Source organism: Somniosus microcephalus, chromosome 1, assembly GCF_052327205.1.
Source record: "Somniosus microcephalus isolate GS21.2 chromosome 1, FLI_Smic_1.0, whole genome shotgun sequence".
Lineage (NCBI taxonomy): Eukaryota > Metazoa > Chordata > Chondrichthyes > Squaliformes > Somniosidae > Somniosus > Somniosus microcephalus.
This window is the reverse complement of record NC_140987.1, coordinates 66,225,816-66,239,866: the sequence shown is the minus strand read 5'-3', so window position 1 is coordinate 66,239,866 and position 14,051 is coordinate 66,225,816. Positions and strand designations below refer to the sequence as shown.

Here is a 14,051-nt window from a genome sequence, read left to right as displayed (position 1 = left end):
GCCTCCAGCACTTGAATGTTTCTCTTGTTTCTTGACAACCAGCAGTCTGACTAGAGTGCTATAAGGGTTGATCATTTCTTCCTCTCACTTATATTCTACTGTTTTGGCTATGTAGTTCAGCATCCAATTGGCTCTGCTGATTATTGCTCTCCAGTCAATTGGTTGGATGTGTTTAGCTACGAATCTACTAAGCCTCCTAGGTCTATTTCAGCTTCTTCCTTAGCTATTTGTCATTTATTGTTCCTTCCTATGTGTAACACTTTACACCTGTCTATATTAAATTTAATCTGCCATTTTCTTCAAACTTACATACTTATCAAGCTAAAAGAAAAGGCATACATAAATACAAAGAAAAGTGGAAATCCAGCAGACTGTGACAGCTATAAAAATCAACCAAGCGATACAAAATTATAAGAGGTGCAAAAAAGGAACATGAGAAAAATCTTGCAAGGGCTATCAAAACTATCAGCCTAAGTTTTTAATCAATATATTAAGAGAAAGAGCGTGATAAAGAGGAATATGGACATATACAGGCAAAAAGAAAAAGAAAGACTTGCATTTATATAGCGCCTTTCATGACCACCGGATGTTTCAAAGCGCTTTACAGCCAATGAAGTACTTTTTGAAGTGGCGTCACAGTTGTAATGTGGGAAACGCGGCAGCCAATTTGCACACAGCAAAGTCCCACAAACAGCAATGCGATAATGACCAGATAATCTGTTTTTGTTATGTTGGTTGAGGGATAAATATTGGCCAAGACACTGGGGATATCTCCCTTGCTCTTTAAATAGTGCCATGGGATCTTTAACGTCCACCTGAGAGAGCAGACGGGGCCTCGGTTTAATGTCTCATCCAAAAGACGGCACCTCCGACAGTGCAGCACTCCCTCAGCACTGCACTGGAGTGTCAGCCTAACTTTTTTTTTTATGTGCTCAAATCCCTGGAGTGGGACTTGAGCCCACAACCTTCTGACCCAGAAGCGAGTGTGCTACCAACTGAGCCACAGCTGACAGGTGGACAATAAGAAAATGCCTGACTTGTTAACTTAATATTTTGTATCCTATTTCACAACGGAGGAAGAGAACAAAATACCAGCGGTACAAGAAACCTAAAAATAAGTGAAGGAGGGAATTTAATGGATTAAATATAAGTAATAATATGGTAATAGAGAAAATAATGGGAATTAAGATAGACAAACCTCCTGGACCTGATGGTTTCCACCCTAGGATGTTAAAAGAAATAGGTGAGGAAATTGCAGGGGCATTATTCATAATTTTCCAAAGCTTTCTCGATTCAGGAATTGTGCCTTTGGTTTGTAAAATTTCAAATGTCACTCCATTATTTAAGGAGGGAGGGAAAATCCAGATAACAACCGACCCGTCAGTTGTGGGGAAGTTACTGGAGTCTATCATCGGACAGAGTGACTGAACATTTGAACAAGTTGTGAGCTGATCAAAGAGAGTCAGCATGGATTTGTGAAGGGTAGGTCATGTCTGATTAATCTAATTGAATATTTTGATAAGGGAGTGTCTATGGTTGTTGTCTATACGGACTTCCAGAAGGCATTTGATTAGGTCCCGCACAAGAGATTGTTAACAAAAATGAAAGTGCATGGATTTGGAGGTAACTTTGTGACATGGGTCAGTAATTAGTTAGGAGGTAAGAGACAGAGAGTAGGGATAAAGGGAATGTTCTCTGATTGTGACAAGTGGTGTTCCCCAGGGAGCTGCACTGGGGCCTCAAAGTTATCATCATATATATTAATGACTTGGATGAAAGCATAGAGTTGTATTTCAAGTTTGCAGTTAGTTTTAAGTTAGGAGGCACAGTAAGCTGTGTAGATCCACTTTGGATCCAAGAAAGATAAATCAGAATATTTGATGCTGTGGGAGTAGGAGCTGTGGAGGAGCAAAGGGATTTAGGTGTCCATATACCCAAACCAATGAAAGCTAATGCATAGGTGCAAAAAGTAATCAGAAAGGCTAACTGAATGTTGGTCTTTATCTCACAGAGGCTGGAATGCAAAAGTGAGAACATAAGAACATAAGAAATGGGAGCAGGAAAAGGCCACTTAGCCCCTCTGGCCTGTTCCGCCATTCAATAAGATCATGGCTGATCGAGGGCTCAAAGCCGCTTCCCTGCCCGCTCCCTATAACCCTTCACTCCCTTATCTTGCAAAAATCTGTCTATCTCCACCTTAAATGTATTTAATGACCCAGCCTCCACAGCTCTCTGGGGCAGAGAATTCCACAGATTTACGACCCTCTGAGGGAAGAAATTCCTCCTCATCTCAGTTCTAAAAGGGCAACCCTTTATTCTGAAACTATGCCCCCGAGTTCTAGATTTCCCCACGAGGGGAAACATCCTCTCTGCATCTACCTTGTCGAGCCCCCTCAGTACCTTATATGTTTCAATATGTTCACCTCTCATTCTTCTAAATTCCAATGTGTATAGGCCCATATAGATCTGCTCAATCTTTCTTCATAAGTCAACCCCCTCATCTCTGGAATTAACCTAGTGAATCGTCTCTGAACTGCCTCCAATGCAAGTATATCCTTCCTTAAATAAGGAGACCAAAACTGTACGCAGTACTAAAGATGTGGTCTCACCAATATCCTGTACAGTTGTAGCAGGACTTCTCTGCTTTTATACTGCAACCCCCTTGCAATAAAGGCCAACATTCCATTTGCCTTTTTGATTACTTGCTGTACCTGCATGCTAACTTTTTGTGTTTCATGCACAAGGACCCCCAGGTCCCTCTGAACTGTAACATTTTGTCATCACTCTCCATTTAAATAATAATTTCCTTTTTTATTTTTCCTGCCAAAGTGGATAACCTCGCACTTTCCCACATTATACTCCATCTGCCAAATGTTTGCCTACTCACTTAGCCTGTTTATATCCCTTTGCAGGTTCTTTGAGTCCTCTGCACAACTTGCTTTCCCACCCATCTTTGTATCATCCGCAAATTTGGCTACATTACACTCAGTCCCTTCATCCAAGTCATTAATGTAGATTGTAAATAGTTGAAGCCCCAGCACCGATCTCTGCGGCACCCCACTAGTTACCGTTTGCCAACCGGAAAATTATCCATTTATCTCAACTCTCTGCTTTCTGTTAGTTAGCCAATTCTCTATCCATGCTAATACATTACCCCAACTCCGTGAGCTCTTATCTTATGCAGTAACCTTTTATGTGGCACCTTATCAAATGCCTTCTGGAAATCCAAATACACCACATCCACTGGCTTAACTTTATCTACCCTGTTCGTTACATCCTCAAAGAACTCTAGCAAATTTGTTAAATGCCCTGCTACCGCTTCCTTAATGAAGGACTCCAGCACTTTCCCAATGACAGATGTTAGGCTAACTGGTCTATAGTTTCCTGCTTTCTGCCTCTCTCCTTTCTTAAATAGGGGTGTTACATTTGCAGTTTTCCAATCTGCTGGGACCTCTCCAGAGTCCAGGGAATTTTGGTATATTGCAACCAATGCATCCACTATTGCTGCAGCCACTTCTTTTAAGACCCTGGGATGCAGGCCATCTGGTCCAGGGGACTTGTCGTCTTTTAGTCCCATTATTTAGTCCTGCCATTTCCCCGTTCCCCATTATTAATTCCCCATTCTCATCCTCTAATGGACCAATGTTTACTTTAGCTACTCTCTTCCTTTTTATATACCTGTAGAAGCTCTTACTATCTGTTTTAATATTTCTTGCCAGTTTACTCTCATAAATCATCTCTCTCTTTATTTTTTTTAGTCATCCTTTGCTGGTTTTTAAAAATTTCCAGTTATGCTATAATTGTACAGAGCCTTGGTCAGACCCCATCTCGAGTACTGTGTTCAGTCCTAGGCACCGCACCTCAGGAAGGGTATATTGGCCTTGGAAGAGGCTACAGCGCAGATTCACATGAATGATACCAGGGCTTAAAGGGTTAAATTATGAGGACACGTTGCATAACCTTGGCTTGTATTTGCTTAAATTTAGACGGTTGAGGGATGATCTAACTGAGGTGTATAAAATGATCAAAGGATTCGATAGGGTAGATATAGAGAAACTATTTCCTCTGATGGGGGATTCCAGAACAAGGGGGCAAAAATCTTAACATTAGATTCAAGCCATTTAGGAGTGAAATTAGGAAGCATTTTTTTCACACAAAGGATAGTGGAAATCTGGAACTCTTTCACCCAAAAGGCTGTGGCTGCTGGGTCAAATGAACTCTTCAAGACTGAGATCAATAGATTTTTTATTAGGTAATGTTATCAAGGGAAATAGAACAAAGGTGAGTAAATGGAATTGAGGTACAGATCATCCTTGATCAAATTGAATGGTGGAACAGGCTCAAGGGGCTAAATGGCTTACTCTTGTTTCTATGTTCGTTAATTTTTGAGTCACCTCCTCCGATTCCACTGCCCCTCCTAGTTTGGTATCATGTGGAAATTTGACCACTTTGTACTGAGCTCATGTTAGTGAAAGTTACTGAATGGATGTACAATACATGCCTACTTTATAATATTTAAATGCAAGCTGTGAAACATTTGATTACATTGTTATATGCTGTAAGGATGCACTCATTTAGTTTGTACTAAACACAGCTCATATTTGTTGACAGGGTCTAAGTTTGGTGTGGTTGGTGACCTGGACAACATGTATGACAACATTGGCAAGCGATTGGATGAAACCCTAAGGCAACGTAGACATGCAAAAGATGGTGACTACAACATTGAGGTGCTCTTGGGAGTGGATGACTCCGTGGTACGGTTCCATGGGAAACAACATGTCCAGAACTACCTCTTGACCCTAATGAATATAGTAGGTGTCTGTAGTGTGTTGTAATGTTTTCAAAACCTCTGAAACTAGGCAAAACAAAAACAGAAGTCCAAAACTGGGCACTCCTGTAGTCACTGCAGCAACCTGCATGACATTCAAGATCATCTTGGGAGTTGGATTGATTAGCCTGGCATGTCACATAAGAACATAAGAAATTGGACCAGGAGTAGACCATTCAGCCCTTTGAGCCCGCTCCGCCATTCAGTAAGATCATGGCTGATCTTCTACCTCAAGTCCACTTTTCCGCCCCATTCCCATATCCCTTGATTCCTGTAGTGCCTAAAAATCCATCGATCTCAGTCTTGCATATATTCGTTGACTGAGCATCCACAGCCCTTTGGGTGGAGAATTCCATAGATTCTCAACCCTCTGAGTGATGAAATTCCTCCTCATCTCAGGCCTAAATGGCCAACCTCCGAACCTGAGACAATGACCCCTAGTTCTAGACTCCCCAGCCAGGGGAAACAGCCTCTCAGAATCTACCCTGTCAAGCCCTCTAAGAATTGTATACATTTCAATGAGATCACCTCTCATTCTTCTAAACTTGAGAGATTATAGGCCCATTCTACTCAATCTCTACTCATAGGACAGCCCTCTCATCCCAGGAATCAATCTAGTGAACCTTTATTGCACCCACTCTAAGACAAGTATATCCCTCCTTGGCTAAGGAGATCTAAAGCTGTACACAGTACTCCAGGTGTGGTCTCACCAAAGCCCTATATAACTGCAGCAAGACTTCCTTAGTCTTATACTCCAACCCTCTTGCAATAAAGGTTAAAATACCATTTGCCTTCCTAATTGCTTGCTGTACCTGCATGTTAACTTTCTGAATGTTACCATGTTAACTTACATGGTATTTGGAACACAAGGGCTCGGATTTTACAGGCCCAATGACTGCTTGACAGATCATACAAATCCACTGGAAATTGACATTCGCTGGCGCAGAGTTGGGCTATTTGCCCAACTACTGCCCAGCGAATACCCACCAAACCCTAAGCCTGGTTAAAGCAGGCAGAAGGCCTTCTTTTACCAGCATAAGGGTTAAAATAAATGTTAAAAAATTTTTAAAAAATCATTTAAACATTCCAGTTTAGGTCATTTTTGTCCCGTTTAAAAATGTTTACATTTATTTTTCAAAAATTAAATTTTTATTTTAAATGTTTAATTAAATGGTATTTTAATTAATTTTGAACCTGTGATGATTTATTTTTATTTGAGTGTTGTGTAACTGTATTTTTTAGGTGATTCCTAATGTGCTTATGGGGATTTCGTACATAAATGGAATCCCCATAAGCATAATAGGAATTCCCCCTTTGTCATTAGTTGGGCCGGCCCACGTGATCCCAGGGAGGCTTGTGAACCGCCTGCACCCCTGGGATATGGGGGCCTTTACGCAGGCATATGCCTGGAGGCCCAGGAGCGCGAGTGTTCAAAGTTCCGCAGCCATCAGGCAGGTGCGGAGTTTTCTTGCAGTTCGGAGGCATTTCCAGGCCAAGAGGATTTGTCTTGATTGCTATTCAGAAACCTTTTACAGCTCTGTTAAAATGTAGTGAAGTTTTTTTTTTACAAATGGAAGATGTTTTCTGTCCTTTTCAGAAGCCACATTCCCCCCCCCCCTTAGTTAAAGGATAGCGACTCTCTTTATTATTAAGTATAACCCCAAAATCTTGCCTTACACGTTAGCTGGCTCAGATGCGCAATCTTATGGCTAAATCTTTTCCAGAACTATAGAGACTTACAGCACACAAGGAGGCTACTTGGTCCATTGCTCCTATGCCAGCTCTTACCTAGATCAATTCAAAATTAGTCCATGAGGCCAGGGACAGTGAGGATTGGGGCTGTGTAGAGGAATTGTGATGATGGTGACTGCGCCAGGTAGTGTAAATTTGGAGTCTGCGGCAGGGAGTAGCAAAGTGGGAGAATGGTGAAGTAGTACGAGGCAGGAAAGGCCAGGGTCAGAAGTATCAGATGGGGAAGCATAAGGCCATGGGCAAGAGGAGAAGTCCAGTGAAAGACAGAAATGTCTTCTTCAGTGAGAGAAGTTGAGGACTGTGGCAGTGTCAGTCCTGAACACAAGGACTCATCAAACTACACAGAATGTCAGTGGCTGACAGCTTCACAGAGCTGTCAAACGCTGACATTTCTTCTTTCAAGAAGTCTTGACAGATGGCACGTCAGACGTTGACGTGCTCTGTCAGTGACTTCCCCCTAATTGGCCTGCTGAGCCCGCGGGGCGGGCTTAACAAGATCAATTGGGAAAATCCCGCTGGTTGGCCAGAAGATGTTGGAGGCGGGACATTGACCCGACAAGCAGCAGTCCCGCCTCCAACTCATCTCCAATCACGAAATCCAGCCCATTGTTTTCCCTCCACCTGCATAAATTAACAGTGCAGCTGCGAGTAAGTAGAATGTTTTCATTTTCCAGCGATAACCATAGCATAGGTGATGGGAATCAAAGCTTTTGGGTCCAAACAGCCTTAAACACACTGGCAGAATAACTTTACAAATCGGATGTTGGAGACCTGGCGAAGACAGAAATTTAAGCGGGACTTGGAAATGCCAGATCACTGGCATTGAAGACTTGTAGCAGCCAATTTGTTTGGGGCCCTGAGTTGGGAAGGACTTTTGTCCATCCTATACAGGGCCCCTGATGTCATGGGAGGCGGGGCCGAGGGTTGTCTTTCCACAACAGGAATTTTGTTGCCTCTTGCCTCCTTTCCGCTCAGCGATCTGGGTGTCAAGAAGAACCTAGCGTACAGATCACCTTAGGGGCAGACGTGGGGCCCACCAGAATCTCCAGGCTGGGGTCCTGACCAGGAAGAACCCAGATATGCTTTCTTAATTGGCCCTCTTAGTGACTAACAGTAAGCTCCTGTCGGGCTCCATGCTGGGTGCTGCCTTCCAAAATGTACCCTATATCTTAGTCCAAGAGTGAACCAAGCTTGATTCTGGAGAGAGAAGGGATTGAGAGATACATTGAGAGGGATTGAGAGATACATTGAGAGGGATTGAGAGACACATTGAGAGGGATTGAGAGAAACGTTGAGAGGGATTGAGAGAAACATTGAGAGGGACTGAGAGATACATTGAGAGGGATTGAGAGATACATTGAGAGGGATTGAGAGATACATTGAGAAGGGATTGCGAGATGGAGGGATACATTAAGTAGGGATTGCGAGATGGAGGGGTACATTGAGAGGGACTGCGAGATGGAGGGGTACATTGAGAAGGGATTGCGAGATGGAGGGGTACATTGAGAGGGATTGTGAGATGGAGGGGTACATTGAGAGGGATTGAGAGATGGAGGGGTACATTGAGAGGGATTGTGAGATGGAGGGGTACATTGAGAAGGGATTGAGAGATGGAGGGGTACATTGAGAGGGATTGCGAGATGGAGGGGTATATTGAGAAGGGATTGTGAGATGGAGGGGTACATTGAGAGGGATTGAGAGATGGAAGGGTACATTGAGAGGGATTGAGAGATGGAGGGGTACATTGAGAGGGATTGAGAGATGGAGGGATATATTGAGAGGGATTGCGAGATGGAGGGGTACATTGAGAGGGATTGCGAGATGGAGGGGTACATTGAGAGGGATTGCGAGATGGAGGGGTACATTGAGAGGGATTGCGAGATGGAGGGGTACATTGAGAGGGATTGCGAGATGGAGGGGTATATTGAGAGGGATTGCGAGATAGAGGGGTACATTGAGAAGGGATTGAGAGATGCATTGAAAGATGAATAGGTGGAGATGATCTATCAAAAAGGAAGAGACATTTTGGGCCTAGTGGCTTATCCCAGTTTATAAAGGTTCTTATGTTCTTATGATGACTTCTCAGTGGTAGAATGTCAAGAGCACCTTTGTAGTGTGGAGGCTGTTGCACCCCCTGAAGCTGTCTCTCAATCTTAACATTGATGCCTGCCTTGCTGGATAATGCACCCAATTGAAAAACAGGTCAGTGCATTGAGCATGAACATCGTTTCAGCGGTCCTGGCATTAAAACAGCTGGGACTGAATGTAGATCAGCACCTCCAGCTTTCACTCCAGAACAGGAAGGATCTCTGCAGATGGAAAGGATCATGGTCATCTGACAGGTGGGACTGTAGCCCAGGAAGCAGGGAATTCCCCCTTACTGGTCAGCACATTGACACATGAAAGGATTTATGGAAAGGCATCAAGGGGTATGGGGAGAGCGCCGGATTATGGTATTGAGATAGAGGATCAGCCATGATCATATTGAATGGCGGAGCAGGCTCAAAGGGCCGAATGGCCTACTCCCGCTCCTATTTCTCTATGTTTCTATTCTGAGATGTTTTGCAGATCTATGTTCCATTAGCATTTTGCAATCAGCAAAAGTAGTAGGCCTCACCTCCATTTTTAGTGAAAATTGGAATTTTGGGATCCTGGAGTGAAAAGCGCAATACACGGAACATGTTTGAAGAACAGCAGTTTGGACTGATGAGATTTTGATCTGACTATTTTTGGTTGTTAGGTACAAATCCAGACATGTTAATTAAATACAGCCTGTTTAGCACAGCGTACAGGAGCATTAGCATTTCCTCTCGTGGTATGTTTTCAATTATCTGTCTTAGATCTGACCTTGTTAAAAATAGTTGCATATATATGTCTTAGAATTTTTCTTTCTTTTAAGATTTTCCTTTCCAAAATAATTTTATGCCTTAGCATAAACTAATGCCCTCCTGCGTGTCTATTACTACTTCTGCTGTTTGATTTGAAGTAATACTCTGCCAGTGAAAACAATTTCTCCTTATTTACTCTATTAAAACCCCATATAATTTTGAACACCTCTATTACATTTTCCCTTAAACTTCTCTGCTATAAGGAGAACAATCCCAGCTTCTCTAGTCTCTCCACATAACTGAAGTCCCTCATTGCTGGTATCATTCTGGTAAATCTCCTCTGCAACCTCTCAAAGGATTTGACATCCTTCCTAAAGTGTGGTGCCCAGAATTGGATAAAATGCTCCAGCTGAGGTCTAACCAGTGATTAACTTGCTCACTTAAAGCTTGAAGCAATTGAAGCACATAACACAGGGCATTGAAGTGTTCAGTATAACTGGATTCTAGGAACAATTATATGTGTTTCTGGAGAGTAGGGATTGAGGGATATGAGGAAAAGGTGGGGCCCAGCTCCATCAACAAGGCTTGTTGTGCCTAACAGCCTCTTTTCCTAAAATGTTTATTTCTCTTGTTAAGAATGAAACAAATCTGGTTTTGAATTGTATAAAAATCAATTCTCAGGGGCCACCAAATTATTTAAAGGCTGACAGCTTTGGGTCAGCATTCAGAAACTGAAAAGAATGCAGGCGCCCAGCTGAGACCGAGAGGTCCACAGACAGACGTGATTTGGTGTAAAGGAATTATATTTGTTCTAATACTCAGGAGAATTAAACATTAAAATATTAAGCTATAGAAGGGGGAAGCGCTTTGCATTGTTAGCACTTCTTTTCTAGTACTTGCACTATAACTATGCGATGTTCCTTAACTCACCAGAGAGGCAACACTTAAGTAATCAGCGTTCAGATAAGCTGAACCACCTCTGAGACTTTTCCTCTTTCCCCCTGATAAATATGTATATGGGTGTCAGTTGTGGCTCAGTGGAAGCACTCTCACCTCCGAGGTCAGAAGGTTGTGGGTTCAAATCCCAGTCTAGAGACTTGAGCACATAATCTAGGCTGACACTTTGCTGCAGTACTGAGGGAGTGATGCACTGTCGGAGATGCCATCTTTCAGATGAGATGTTAAACTGAGGCCCCGTCTGCCCTCTCAGGTGGACATAAAAAAATCTCTGCCGCGTCTTGGCCAATATTTATCACTCAACCAATATCACTCAAAAACAGATTATCTGGTTGTTACCACATAGCTGTGTGTGGGACTTTGCTGTATGCAAATTGGCTGCCGCATTTCCCACATTACAGAACAGTGACTACACTTCAAAAAAGTACTTAATTGGCTGTATAGTGCTTTAGGACATCTTGAAGTTGTGAAAACAAAATAAATGACCTTTATTAGGAAGATAGGAACAGGAGTAGGCCATTTAATCCCTCGAGCCTGTTCTGCCATTCGATGAGATCATGGCTGATCTTTGACCTAACTCCATATACCCGCCTTTGCCCAATATCCTTTAATACCTTTGGTTAACAAAAATCTACTAATCTCAGATTTCAAATTAATAATTGGTCTTGCATCAATCGCGGTTTGCAGAAGAGAGTTCCAAACTTCTACCACCCTTTGTGTGTAGAAGTATTTCCTAACTTCACTCCTGAAAGGTCTGGCTCTAATTTTTAGACTATGCCCCCCCAGTCCTAGACTCCCCAACCAGCCGAAGTAGTTTCTCTCTATCTACCCTATCTGTTCCTCTTAATATCTTGACTATTTCGATCAAATCACCCCTTAACCTTCTAAATTCCAGAAATATAACCCTAGTTTGAGTCTGTCCTTGTAATTTAACCTTTGGAGTCTAGGCATCATTCTGGTAAGCCTACGCTGCACTCCCTCCAAGGCCAATATAGCCTTCCTAAAGTGTGGTGCCCAGAACCAAACACAGTACTCCAGGTGTGGTCTAACCAGGGCTTAGTATAGCTGCAGCATAGCTTCTACCCCTTGTATTCTGGTCCTCTAGATATAAAGGCCAGCATTCTGTTAGCCTTTTTGATTATTTTCTGTACCTGTTCATGACATTTTAATGATCTATGTACCCGAACCCCCCAGTCTCTTTGGTCCTCCACTGTTTTTAGCTTTTCACCATTTAGAAAGTACCCTGTTCTATCCTTTTTAGGTCCAAAGTGGATGACCTCACTCTGCCTATATTGAAATTCATTTGCCACAGTTTTGTCCATTCACTTAATCTATTAATATCTCTTTGTAATTTTATGCTTCCATCTACACTGCTTACAATGCCACCTATCTTTGTGTCATCAGCAAACATGGATATGTTGCTTTCCATCCCATCATCTAAGTGGTTAATAAATACGGTGAATAGTTGAGGACACAACACAGATCCTTTCGGGACACCACTAGTCACATCCTGCCAGTTAGAGTACCTGCCCATTATCCCTACTGCCTGTCTCCTGCCCCTCAGCCAGTCTCCTAACCAGGTCAATAATTTGCCCTCAATTCCATGAGCTTCAGCTTTAGCTAACAGTCTCTTATAAGGGACTTTATCAAATGCCTTCTGGAAGTCCATATAAATAACATCCATAGACATTCCCCTGTCCACTACTTTAATCACCTCTTCAGGTTTGTCAGGCATCACCTACACTTTGCAAATCCATACTAGCTCTCTCTGATCAGCCAAAAATTGTCAATCTTTGCGATTTTGCCGGATGTCCCGCCTCCAAACCCGCCCCCTGAGCGCCGGCAAAATTCCGGCCTAAGCGTTTATTGCTGGGGTGGGAATGTTTTTATAAATTAATTCTCAGGATATGGGTGTCATTGGCAAGGCCGGCATGTGTTGCTCATCCCTAGCTGCCCTTGACAAATTGGTAGGTGAGCCACTGTCTTGAATCGCTGCAGTCCGCATGGTGAAGATGCTCCCACATTCCTGTTAGGTAGAGAGTTCCAGGATTGAGACCTAGCAAGGATGGAATCATGGTAAATGTCCACATCTGGATGGTGTGTGACTTGGAGGGGAACTTGGAGGTGATAGTATTTCTATATACCTGCTGCTCTTGTCCTTCTAGGTGGTAGAGGTCGCAGGTTTGGGAGGTGCTGCTGAAGAAGCCTTGGCAATTTGCTGCAGTGCATCTTGTAGATGGTACACACTGCAGCCACGGTGTGCTAATGGTGGAAGGAGTGGATATTTTTTAAGCAAGTGGATGAGGTGATGATCAAGTGTACTGCTTTGTCCTGGAAGTGTTTCATAGATAAATCTTGAAAAATTCTGTAGTTAACATCTTCAGCCCTTATTGAATGTGTCCCCCATATCAGAAGCTGCTTTTCATGCATTTGCATAGCAGAGTTCTGACTCGGGGATTGTTTTTCGCAACAGATTCTACTGGGTAAGTGGAAGAGTTCTTTCTGCAGTGCCCAGGTTTGTTCATCTGCCCAGATCTGGGCATTTCTGGACACAAGTCAGTCACGTAAAATAAAACTGTAATTATTCTGCAACATCCAAAATTAAAACAAAAAATTGCAACATATCAAACCAGCCAAAATATGTTCCACTGAGTATATAGCTCTTATATATACCTATGCCCTTGTCCTTCTAGGTGGTGGAGGTCACAGGTTTGGGAGGTGCTGCTGAAGTAGCCTTGGCAAGTTGCTGCAGTGCATCCTATAGGTAGTACACACTGCAACCACATAGCGGAAGGAGTGGCTATTTTTCTACAACAGTGGCTACTTTTCAAAAAGTACCTCATTGACTGTATGTGCTTTGAGATATCCTGAGGTCATGAAAGGCGCGATATAAATGTAAGCCTTTTTTCCATTGCTCTAATTTTAAATTTATTCTCGCTTCCAGTGTTCTCCAGGTCTGAATTCCAAATCGAGCATCACAGAAAGTTATTTTTTTAAATGTTTTGAAAAGTATCGTGAACCAAAACATTGGTTTTGTGGCCATTGATCATGTTAAAGAAAATAATTGTTAAAAAGAAACGTCAGCCAATGGCAGATTTTACGCAGCGAGTAGTTATGATCTGGAATGCACTGCCTGAAAGGGTGGTGGACGCAGATTCAATCATGGCTTTCAAAAGGGAGTTGGCTAAGTACCTGAAGGGAAAGAATTTGCAGGGCTACGGGGAAAGGGCGGGGCAGTGGGACTAGCTGAAGTGCTCTTGCAGAGAGCCGGTACGGGCTCGACAGGCCGAATGGCCTCCTTCTGTGCGGTAACCATTCTATGATTCTATGCTTTCCAAATGGCCTCATGAATGCAAGCTTCAAATTAGATCAAACTGCTCTTGAAGACGCCATCGGACGAGCAGAAGAGGGACAGGGTTCACCAATGTTACTTGTGTCTTCTTCAATATTTTGTCTCTGCCCACAGGTAATGAGCCATGGGGGAAAAGAGGAGTTATTCTTCATGATTCCTGCTTATAGAGTCATACAGACTTCACCTGCCATGTGCCTGCCCCTTTCACCAGTCTGGCTATGTCCAGGATGTTCTTGCCATGGAAGGAGTGCAGGGAAGATTCACCAGGCTGATACCTGGGATGGCAGGAATGACGTATGAGGAGAGATTGGGTCAATTAGGCTTATACTCGTTG

The 14,051-nt window shown here is 43.0% G+C and overlaps 1 protein-coding gene across 1 annotated transcript in view; it reads left to right on the top strand.

Moving 5' to 3' along the window:
• Positions 1 to 4,430: 4,430 nt before the first annotated feature.
• The window catches only part of LOC147124146 (A disintegrin and metalloproteinase with thrombospondin motifs 3-like), a 235,769-nt gene continuing 226,148 nt past the window's right edge, over positions 4,431 to 14,051 (top strand). Inside the window, exons 1-2 of the mRNA XM_086002840.1 lie at positions 4,431 to 4,464; positions 4,612 to 4,811. Coding sequence (XP_085858966.1) covers positions 4,431 to 4,464; positions 4,612 to 4,811 — 234 coding nt within the window. The remainder of the gene's footprint in view (positions 4,465 to 4,611; positions 4,812 to 14,051) is intronic.